Raw genomic sequence first — 12,150 nt, forward strand, 5'->3', positions numbered from 1 at the left:
TTAAAGCTATTTTAACTGAATGTTTTATCTGTGAATTTCCTCAGTTTTAGTAAAAAATATTTTTTAAAAAAATTAATCTCCCTGTGAAGATGTATGGAAGTTAATGGGACAGACTTTTGTGGATACTGTTACAGAGGAGTATGTAGTAGTGGATTTCAGAACATTAAAAAAACATCTCTCAGACATAGACATACAAATCCCAAGGGCACAGGTAGAAATAGAACACAGATTTCATCTGCCTGCGTTGGTTTTGAAGGAGTTGTCTACTGAGTGTAAAACAAGCTAGAATATAGTCTCAAAAAAAAAAAAAAAACAAAACCCAACATATTTATGCACATTGCAAAAAAAAACCAAAAAGAAATAAAAAGATTCATGACTGTGAAGGAATTCTGGTGGTGCACAGTATTTTTCAAGTACGGTTTGGCTCAGATCCCGTAAAATAAGAATCGACAGTAAAATACGTGAGTAGTTTCTTCTAAAGTACTTGCTACACAGGAACAGCAGGCATTTCTCAAAGAGAAATGTCCAATCTGAAGGGATTGCCGAATTACCAGAAGGAAATACATAACATCATTATCACCTCAAAAAAACAGTTTCACAGTTCTGAAATTACAGTTCAGCCCTATATTTTCAGCTCTGGCAAAATAATCTTTGGTAGGAAAAAAAAAAAAAAGGACTCTTTTCCCTCCACTACAGTGGGCTGATGAGAGGCTGTGTTTCAAGTTGTCCCACTGTGCAGAGGCAGAAGCGAGCATGGACATTTTGGACATAAAGCCTAAGCACAAGAAAATCCATAAATAACTTGCCTTGGCTGCTCCCTCTACCTCTTCAAGTCACTGTGTGACACAAGAGGCTGAACCAACCTCAGGTGGGTGACATCTACCCCATAGGTTCCCGTAAATCAGTAGATCTAGTCCTCCTTTTGAGCTGGGGTGAAGGGATAAACAGAAGTGACGAAGAAATGAGGATATGGAAAATTAGAGAGATGGGCAAAGGGAAATATTCCAACAACACTCCTGTGCTAACCAGAGTAACTGCACTGGGGACAGAGCAAGTAATTTCCCTGCTTCAAGAAGGAGAGAAAAGGGAACAAATGGAACAATGATTTCTACTGGATGGAATTTGTATAAATTGTTATTTCATAGATTTCTTAAGCATCTCCCACTCTGAACATGTGGGACATCATTCACTAGGTGCCATGATGAGGATTAAGTCCAACAAGCTGTCTCTCATGGAAGGGAGGTTCTGCTGTCACTCTTGCTTATTGGGCAAAACCAAGTGGAGTTTCCCATATCTGTCACGCAGCATTGTGGTCTTTCTCCCATGCTAGGTCTCCGTGAGCCAGATGCAGATGGCAGGATCAGGCCATGTTGTTCAGCCAGACCTAGCAGAAAGAGTTCAGCGTGGGAGAGAGGCCACAGTGCTATAATTGCAAGAGTTATGGTCTTACCTGTAGAGAAGCATGAAATAGGAATTGGTTTAGAGGAATTCCGTGGTTGAAGCATGAAGCTTGGCTGCCTGATAGCCAACAAACAACTCTCACCATGACATGTTTTATGATGGATCTTTTTGTCCTGAACTCCACATGCAACCCCTCATCTTGGCAGCAATTTCAGCAAACCGAGAATGTGCTTTCCCATCCAGCCCATCCTGTCCTCTCTAGATCACACAGAGCACATCTTTTGAGCAGCATTAGGACTTTATTTACTCCAGGCAAAGGCACAGTTCTCTGCAGCCCAAAGAACACCACATCAACAGGAGCTTTGGTGAAGCCTGCAGCTGAGGCCTGGGAATTCAGATGTGAATTATTAAAACAAGAACAATACCAATCTCATATTATGATGATGATAACATGGTACCTTTTCCTTCCTTCTGACATCTCTTTCTTTGTACAATACATTTTCTGCTCTCGCTTGTAGCTGGGCAAGGATTGCCCCTTGCTGACGGATGTTGTACGATCTCTCTGACCCTTACTTCATTTCCTCTTTTGAAACCACATGTTTTTCCTTTCTTTGTGCACGGGCTCCATGGACTCCACTCACTAGCTTCACAGTGCACTGCAATAAACATAGGACAAGCTGAGCCTGACCAATATATTTTTGTACATACAATGCATATGGTACATTCCTTTTAGTCTGCATCAGCCAGAAGGTGGCAAAACTGAATAATTAATCAGGATCTGCAGCAGTGAATTGAGAGAAATTTGGCTGCTGAGGATATGCTGCATAGAATAATGTCAAATAATTATGTCAGTTACCATTTTGCACTCGCTGTTTTGTAATTCCATGTCCAAAACAGGACAACAACAACGATACAATTGGTTTCAATGAAATCAGTTACCAGGGCTTGTTCTGAGATTACTTTGGTTTTGTAGCAGTATATATCCTTATAGGTTCAGTGGAATTAAACTTTGGTCATGCCTAAGTGAGAGTGAAATCACTGGGTCAGGTGGCTGCAGTTGGCCTCAAAGGTATTGAATTTGGAAATCAATAGAGTTATAAAGGACCAACTGATATCAAAAAGCATTGCATTCAGAATCCACTGTCTTTGGTGACCTGCTGCTTAGTATTCAGTTTAAACAGTGGAAGAGCCATCATCTGTAGCACATACAAGCTGTAAACAGGCAAAGCAGAGGATAATTTGGGTCAAAGAGGATGAAAGCGTTTCAGAAAAGTGTGGGTTACAGTTTCCAAACCACAGTTATCCCATACTATTGAGAACTCAAAAGGTGTGCAGCTGGATACTTGTCCTAATAGTGTATACAAAAATGGGAGAAATCCTGGAAGCTTAACAACGTGCTATTAGTAACTGTTGTTTTGTGTCATCTTCTCAGTAACCTTCTCTTGATAAAAGATAGCAAACATTTATATTTACTTTATGTAAATATGTGTGCTTAAGACTATAAACCACTGCTAAAGAAAGACTTCCGGCCCCTCTATAAGGAGGACTTTGTAAGTCAACATTTTTCCAGCTCCAGAATTTACTTCCAAATTTTTTAAAACCTATAACGATAATTGACCTCAGACAATCTCTGACTCCTCCTCCAGTCAATTTTTATGTGAGTAATTTTGTTTTTCATATTACACTGGACCTCTCCTGTTAAAATAATTGTCCTTCACGTGCACAAGAAGGTTCTGTTTTTCCTCCGTAGCTTTAAATGGCTTTTCCTAGTTGAGACTGACTCATTGTTAAAGAAGCTACGTCTACAACACTTGGAAACAGCCATAAAGAAACAAAAATGATCCCTTGAATTTCTTTCAGAGATGAAAGTCTTTGCTTGAAAATAAAACCGTAAAAACTATCACTACCACCTGAACTAATATATAGTTGAGAAGGAAAATGCCAAACTACTGTACACTATTTTTATTCCTGCACTAGTTTCACTCCAAAATATGTGATACCAGGGAGAGCTACGTGCATGAGACTGTGGGGGAGGAGATTTCCATCATGTCCAGACTGTGCCTAAGGGCTCCCTGGCTGCTGGTGGCTGAAGAGGTTACCACTCCCACTGCATTTTGCAGCCCTCAGCCACCACAATTCACTGCCAGCCTACTAAATTAAGCTGAACCTTGCCACAGCTTCGGCATGCCCATGGCAGGGGATGCCAACTGCAGTAGCCCAGAGGCAAATATATCGCTCATTCTGTGTTCAGCCAAAGGAGTGGCAAAGGGATGGAGTTAGGTGTGGTGACATCTAAAATTGCTCAGCGTGAATAATCGGAGCTTGTGAGTCAGAGGCTGGAGAGATACAAAAGCAGGTCTCTGCAGCTGGTGAATCACTGGACCAGTGTAGCCAATCTTGGTCCTTCAGTGACAGTGCCACACTATTTGGTGCCTTATTTTAATCCTCAGTTTCTGGAGTCAGGTGATTATGAGCATATACCATTTTGGAGGTTTGGGTTTGTTTTTTATTTTTCCTTTTCCTATGTTTTAGTTTCTAGCCTTCACCTTTGTGAAGGCAGGCTTCAAAAAGTTGATGCACACATGGTTTGAAGGCTCAAGTAGTATAAGGGAGTGAAAGCAAAGCAGTTAGTATTTTAATCTTTCAACTAGACATAGGGTCTGGCTCAGGGTTTTTGAACCTTTGATGTTAGCGGTGCTGCATAACACTGTAACAGAGCAAGTAAGAGATGGATGTCATTCTACCTCAGGGCAGAGCAAACAGGAGAGATGAAACAGGCCACATTTCCAGAGGCAGAATTGTCCTTAGCATCAAGGCTGTTTGTGGGGCACAACCATGTTTGCCTTTTGTGAAATGACAGACCTGGGAACTGCCTTGAGTGTGTTGTGCTGGGGCATACATCTTGTGATGCAGACTATTTCCATTTTAAGTTGCATTACCCTGGTGTGGTAACTGATCTTGCAACACTAGCCCTCCTTAGATTCCCCATCGCCTGTGAGAAAACCATGCAGGATGGGGGAGAACCAGACTTACTGATGCTAGTGCACTCCATCGTGTGATTGTTGGCTTCCAGCCCATCAGGACACTTTTCAAGGCACTTTCCACTGTATAAGTAAAACCCACTTTTACATTTTGTGCAGAAGTTTCTGGTGAAGCAGGTATCACAGTCAGCTTTACATTCTGAAATGTAAACAGTAAACAACAATATTATTTGTCTTTGCCATGAAACACCAAAGGCTCTCTCACATATACCAGAATCACACAATTCTAGCAATGTTAAACAATCTTCAAAGGAAGCCAATTATATTTAGTTCTTCTTCATGGACCGTACACACAGGAAGGCCAGCAACAAGTGACCTTGGCAAGAGTGAGGATTTAGTAAGGATGGCCTAATGCTGGATGGCCGTACACTGCTTGTCTTCTTTCAGACCTATGCAAACTGAAGACAGAGCACACAGCACAACAGAATGACAATATACTGCCTCTGCCCTACACAGACACAGCATAGGTATTAATTAACTCCACAGGACACAGGTACTGGACCAGTTCCACACTATTTATCTCCATTCATCCAGGAGAAATAAAAATACGCCAGAATTTAGAATCTGCTGGAGATTGTTTTGCATCAACATCTCTTTCTTTTTTTAAATGACTCCCTGGTGTTTGATCAGATGTTCTGTAGCATTTCCTGTATTCTCTATATGACTACCCAAATTGACATTAGTGGTTTATTTCCCAGTTCTCAGATATTTTTAAAAGAAATACATAAAAACTCATGTGTGACACAGCTTATATCTGATAAGCAGGGCCACACACTGCTAAAAAGTGAGCAAATGCTTCACAGTGTCAAGTTACTCTGTAAGACTTTACTCTGGGGTCCATTCATTAAATAACTTTTATTACCAGGTAAAAACTGGGAGAGTAGCTTGGCCATCACTCTTATGTTTTTATATCACCTGTGGGATTAAAACCAGTGAATTCAACACAACAACAAAAAAAGGAGTAGGGAGGACATTGCAATCTTTTCCAGCTAATTTATCGTTCAAAATACAAAGTGGGGTCAAAATGTTGCCTGAAAGCTAAAAACTAGAGTTGGGTTCTCTGTCTCCCAGCCCAGAGGCAACATGAATGGGTAATTTCCCCCAAATAAGGCTGAAACCTAGCCAGCTGAATCCCAGCCAGCTGCTGCAGGCATGTAGTGGACTACACCGGGTGTGAGACAAGCCATAAAGAGGCCAGGGCAAGCTGCATCTCCAAAGAGTGGCTTGTCTCAGGGGACAGGTGGGTAAAGGCAGTGGGTTAAAGGACTCCAGCCTCTGAGATCCAGTGTCCCTCAGCCCCACAGTCTTTGGAGCTGCCACCGCTCCCTCTTGCTGATGGAGGGCAGCACCTTGTGCCCATCAGCGCTTCCATTTTGCATCAGGGTTTGGAGGAGGAGACCATTACCTGGGACCTAGACAGGTCATTCCTACAGAGCTTTAGGCCATTTCATGGTTTTTCACTTTAACTTCTTGCAGTGCTATAAAAGAACTGAACAAATAAAGACACAGCCTGTCCCATCTGCTTTTCTGTTGAGTTGACTCCTAAGGGGAGACAGCATTCAAGAGAGAAAAAACAAATCCATGCACTTCCCCCAGCACTTACTTGCACACTTATTAATGTCAGGGTACCGTGTCCCATAGTATCCACTTGGGCACGAGGAAAGACATACTCCGATCTGTTTCATGCCAATCCTCTCCAGAACAAAAAAGAGCCTGGGCTTACATGACAGGCATCCGTTGTAGTCCGAACATGTAGCACACCCTCCTTGGCAACCTTGGCTCACATTAGGATGCACTGGGAAGAGAAGCATTAAAAAAAAAAAAAAAAAAAAAAAAAGGGAGGGGTGAGAGAACAAGATATTAGATGAAACCAGAAAATAATGGTTCCTCTATACTTGGAAGTGTGGACATCCTCTCTGACAGCTCTTAAAAACTGGATATTTTTTTCTTGTGTCTCTTATGACCTGACATTTCATTTCAACCATTGTTTAATCTGCATAGAAATGAGAAGATCAGCTGATGTACTCACATCTTGCAGAAATAACTAGCAGCAAATTATATTTGAAATAGATTCTATGCAACAGCAGCATCCTAGAGAACTGTTACTTTTCTTTTAGTTACTTTCAGTGGTTTGTCTACCTTGTATGCACTTGGCTCAGCAGATAAATACATGTTTATTATCTTTGCTTTTCCTAGCTGGATGATTAAAAAACAACTAAGTGTATCATTTCCTTCATTGACTAAATGCCATTTGATTGAGTTCTGCTGTGCAGGAATATGCCCTTGTAAGATCTGATGCTAATTTACCTTAATAAAAAGACACAGGAGAGCCATCCTTCTCACCCTCCTTCTTTCCCTGGAATGTTCTTTCTGGCATGTTTTTAATCTCTAACAATTACAACCTGATGTTCAGACTTAACCGTGGCATTTACCCTTCTCCAGTCCCAGCATGGAGCATAGGTAGGATTATATTTGCCTTTCAATTGAATTGTTCTAATTCTTCAGACAAGGAAAGGAAAACTTATTACACTCACTGTTTAATAGTATTCAGTTCTTGTTTGGGAGCTTGGGCATAGCAGAAAAGAGGATGCTATTGCAGACTGTCTTTTCAGCAGCAGATGTTAATCAGTGTCCTACTTCTTAGTGACACAGAATAATGTTTTGCATCTTCCTCTACTTTAGAAGTTCTAATCTACTTTTAATTCCTTCTTGGTTACATTCTTAAATAGGAGTTGGATCTGAAAAATAACTAAGCATCGAATAGCTTCAGACCCCTTGTCCTCTCTTTTTTGGTCTTTTGTATGAAAAACTCAGACATTTTTTCCAAGTGCAAGCTTTCATCTCTCAACCTGAGACATCTGGTTATATTTCATACGTAAGAGAAATCTAGTCCTCATTTACATTTGTAAATCCTATTTGTAAATACTATTGTCTTCCTGTTCTGCCTTCTCCTTAGGCCAGTGATAATTTCATAAATATGTATGTGTCATACTTTGAATGCCTATTTTAGTGTTTTTATTTTATTTTTATTTGCAGACACTGCTAAATAGCTTCTATATACAATGAACTTGCTTTTGTCAAGTCCCTTCTGTGAATCCCTTGGAGGCAGACTGGAAGCCCATATGAATCCATGGCTTACAGGTTGAAAGCCACCACTCTTTGCCAGCTCAGGGGAGTCTGCCTGGTGGCAGGGAATCACAGAATCCCAGAATGTTAGGGATTGGAAGGGACCTTGAAAGATCACCTAGTCCAATCCCCCTCCCGGAGCAGGAACACCTAGATAAGACTACACAGGAATGTGTCCAGATGGGTTTGGAATGTCTGAAGAGAAGGAGACTCCACAACCCGCCTGGGCAGTACTCTGTCACCCTCACCATAAAGAAGTTTCTTCTCATGTTTAAGTGAACATCTCCTATGTTCCAGTTTGCACCCATTGCCCTTGTCCTATCATTGGCTGTCATCGAGAAGAGCCTGGCTCCATCCTCATGACACTCATCCTTTACATATTTATGAACATTAATAAGGTGACCCCTCAGTCTCTTTTTCTCCAAGCTAAAGAGACCCAGCTCCCTCAGCCTTTCCTCATAAGGGAGGTGCTCCACTCCCTTAATCATCTCTGTGGCTTTGCACTGGACTCTCTCCAGCAGTTCCCTGTCCTTCTTGAACTGAGGGGCCCAGAACTGGACACAATATTCCAGGTGTGGTCTCACCAGAGCAGAGTAGAGGGGAAGGAGAACCTCTCTGGACCTACTAACCACCCCCTTCTAATACACCCTAGGGTGCCACTGGCCTTCCTGGCCACAGGGCACAGTGCTGGCTCATGGTCATCCTGCTGTCCACCAGGACCCCCAGGTCCCTTGCCCCTGCACTACTCTCTAACAGGTCATTCCCCAACTTATACTGGAACCTGGGGTTGTTCCTGCCCAGATGCAAGACTCTACACTTGCCCTTGTTATATTTCATTCATTTTTAACCTGCCCAACTCTCCAGCCTGTCCAGGTCCCGCTGGATGGCAGCACAGCCTTCTGGTGTGTCAGCCACTCCTCCCAGTTTGGTGTCATCAACAAACTTGCTGACAGTGCACTCTATTCCCTCATCCAAGCAATTAATGGATATATTGAATAGTACTGGTCCCAGTACCAACCCTTGAGGGACTCCACTAGATACAGACCGCCAATTAGATTCTGTCCCAGCCAGTTCCCAGTCCACCTCACTACCTGATCATCCAGTCCACACTTCCTCAGTTTAGCTGTGAGGATGCTGTGGGAGAGGGTGTCAGATGCTTTACTGAAATCAAGGTAGACCACATTCACTGGTTATGTTTTCATAAAAGGCTATGAGGTTGGATAAGCATGACTTCCTCTTGGTGAAGCCATGTTGACTGCCCCTAATAACCCGCTTATCCTTGATATGCCTTGAGATGGCACCAAGGATAAGTTGTTACATCACCTTTCCAGGAATGGAGGTGAGGCTGATCGGTCTATAGTTACCTGGGTCCTCCTTCTTGCCCTTTTTGAAGACTGGAGTGACATTTGCTTTCTTCCAGTCCTCAGACACCTCTCCCATTTCCCACAACTTAGCAAAGATGATGGAGAGTGGTCCAGCAATGACCTCAGCCAGCTCCCTCAGCACCCGCGGGTGCATCCCATCTGGACCCATGAATTTATGAATGTCCAGATTACTTAATTGGTCCCTAACCCAGTCCTCATCAACCAAGGCAAATTCCTCAATTTTCCTGACTTCCTCTGGGGCCTCAGGTGTACAGGGCTCCTCAGGACAACCTCTGGCAGAGTAGACAGAGACAAAGAAGTCATTCAGTAACTCTGCCTTCTCTGTATCTTCTGTCACTAGGGCACCCACCTCGTTCATCAGTGGGCCTACATTGCCTCTAGTGTTAGTTTTATCTGCTATGTATTTGAAGAAGCTCTTTCTGTTGTCTTTGACCCCTCTCTCAAGGTTTAATTCTAAGGAGGCCTTAGCTTTCCTAGTTGCCTCCCTACACCCTCTGACAACAGCCTTGTATTTTTCCCAAGTTCAGGAATACATCTGTACTTTGCTCACTTACAGTTTTGGCAGAAAAGACACGTCCCATGAATGGGAAAAGCACTCCTCTATACTCTGAGGTTTCAATGACCAGTCCTGCAATCTGAGAAACCTCAAAGGGAGTTCAAGTTCACTTTTCTTCTTTCATTAATAGAATGAAGGATGAGGGTTTATTCTCTCAGTATGGCTGAACATGCAGGAGAATAGCAAACTTTGGCCCTGCTGCAAACAATTTCACAGAATCACAGAATCATGTTGGTTGGAAAAGACCCTCAAGAACATTGAGTCCAGCCATTAACCCAACATCGCCACTAAATCATATCCCTTAGAACATCATCTATACATTTTTTAGACACCTCCAGGGATGATGACTCAACCACTTTCATGGGCAGCCAGTTCCAATGATTGACAACCATTTAGTGAAGAAATATTTCCTAATATTGAATCTAAACCTCCCATGGTGCAACTTGAGGCCATTTCCTCTCATCCTATCACTTGTTACTTGGGAGAAGAGACCAACACCTTCCATGCTGCAACCTCCTTTTGGGTAGTTGTAGACAGCAATTAAGTCTCCCCTCAGCTTTCTGGTTTCTTTTTCAGTGCCCTTGAGGTACTCACTTTGTAGAACAACCTGGAGAAAAGTGTAAACCAGGTGGCACACACCATTACTATGAGAATAAAGGACATTATGCATAGTGAGAAGCTGCAGCCCCAAATCAGGTTTCAACTTACTTTTACTGGACTCTCAAAATACTGAGTGCTCAATAAGTATAACATATTTTTTTCAGAAGACTGCAAAGATGCAGAGCATATAAATTTTTAAATTAAGAGCTGGAATAGCTGACTTTCTTTTTCAAGTTAAGTAAATGAAAATGCCCGTGTCTGTCTCTCTCCTGTCTTGTGGCTCTTATATGAAGCTACTTTCAACAGCAGACACAGTAACGTGACCTGAAGCTGGCATTCTTTTAAAACTATCTGACTTTCCTTCATTAAGTCTGTCAGAGGGAAAAAAGCAGCTGAAGTACAAAATATTTGTCATCAAAGCATCCATATAAAATATGGCTGACCACTTTGGATGGGAAACATATTATGTGTGAGCACCTGTGACATGTCATTATGAATAGATTCTCTTGACAGCGAAAACTTTATGTGCAACTCCTCTGAGGTCAAGCTGTGTGTGTAAGCCCTTGAGACAGACAATACTTTATTACTGAAAGAGGATAATTCTCTATAGCTAATATCCATTACATGGCAAATTTCCATCTCCCCTTGAACTCCAGAAATATTAAGTATAATATAAAATGTACTCCTAGTAATTTTCAAGATTTCTACCTCCTTTTGTGCATACACCTCATACAAAAAACAAAAACCAAACAAACAAACAAACAAAAAATAAAAAACAGAAAACCACCACCACCAACAACAAAATTGGCAAAAAATAAAGTCTGTGGTTCCAAATGGATAATCATAGTGTTAGTATTATGGAACAAGAAATAAGTTAAAATATGTAAGTCAAGCTCTATTTAAAGGTTGACTTCATGCCATGTTATAACTCAATGTATGAAGCAAAACAACCTCTGGTTCTTGGAAATGCATAAAGCAAAAGTCTCCTTGAAAAGTCAGAATTGACATTTTAAATCAAGAAAGAATTTTTTTCTCTTAAAAGCTGTTAAAAGGATCATTTTTTTATTGTCTCCTATTGTGCTTGGCATTTCTTTGAGTGCCGTAACTGTGTAATGAAGCTGTCTCTCATCTGCCTACTCTGAATGCTGGGCAGACCCTTATTCTGGCTCAGGCAAGAAGCAAAGTAGGGACAGCCGAGTGCTCCAGAAATTGGTAGTGTTTGAAAGCCCAGCACTGGGTTTTGTCATTGAGCCTGGGAGAAAATAAATGGTGGAGGGAAAATATTTGTGTCTACAAAATGAAATAGCATGTTTGAAATAAGTTGTCTACAAGCTCCAGCCAAAGATCTCGTTCTCTTTACGTTTCTGCCTCCTCTCTCCCTGGTTCAGATCCAGGTGCTTGCCTGATCTCTGCCAATATTGGGGCCAGTCCCTCCCCTGCTGTGGAAGCCAAGGGAGTTCGAAGGGATTTCAGAAGGAAACGGTGCAAACTCAGACTCTGAAACATTCATCTGCCACAGGGAAGGAACTTAACACTGCTTAACACTGCTTAACACAACACAATTGGCCCTTGCTGTTCTTCTCTTGTTGCAGCAAGGTGGTAGTGTCTGCAGATCTCAAGCGCTCCAGCAGCTGCACAGCATAACCACAAGGAAGCAACCAGAAGATTTACCCTTTTTTCTGCATATCAGACACGGTGAGCTCAGAATTTAAGTGATGTGCCACAAGAAGCTGGGAATAGAAATCCTCTCTGGTGAAATCCAGCCATGGAACACCCGATATAAGCATTACTTCAAGTTTCTATATTTAGATCAAAGTAGAAATGGGTAAGTAAAGCATATCCACTTCAAGAAATACTTTGAAGTCTACAGGTGAAAAAGCACTAGGATAGCATGGACCACTCCTGTTAGCCACAGACTTTAGATATGGTAAATGGGGTAGAGAGAGATCCAGTCTCTTGGCAGAGGGGCAGGTGCTGTGTCCTCGTGAGTTAGGTACTGACTGCAGGATCAGGAGGTCTGGGCTTTAGCATTGCAAATAGG

The 12,150-nt window shown here is 42.0% G+C and overlaps 1 protein-coding gene across 2 annotated transcripts in view; it reads right to left on the minus strand.

Annotated features, from left to right (window-relative positions):
* Positions 1-12,150, minus strand: part of RSPO3 (R-spondin 3) — a 63,652-nt gene that overhangs the window by 19,894 nt on the left and 31,608 nt on the right. For both annotated transcript variants that reach the window (XM_065834464.2, XM_071806576.1), the window contains exons 2-4: positions 6,046-6,237; positions 4,435-4,581; positions 1,860-2,057 (exon numbers count right to left, since the gene is read on the minus strand). In XM_065834464.2, the coding sequence (XP_065690536.2) occupies positions 1,860-2,057; positions 4,435-4,581; positions 6,046-6,237 (537 nt within the window). The remainder of the gene's footprint in view (positions 1-1,859; positions 2,058-4,434; positions 4,582-6,045; positions 6,238-12,150) is intronic.

This window comes from Patagioenas fasciata, chromosome 3 (assembly GCF_037038585.1).
Source record: "Patagioenas fasciata isolate bPatFas1 chromosome 3, bPatFas1.hap1, whole genome shotgun sequence".
In the NCBI taxonomy this organism is placed as follows: Eukaryota; Metazoa; Chordata; class Aves; order Columbiformes; family Columbidae; genus Patagioenas; species Patagioenas fasciata.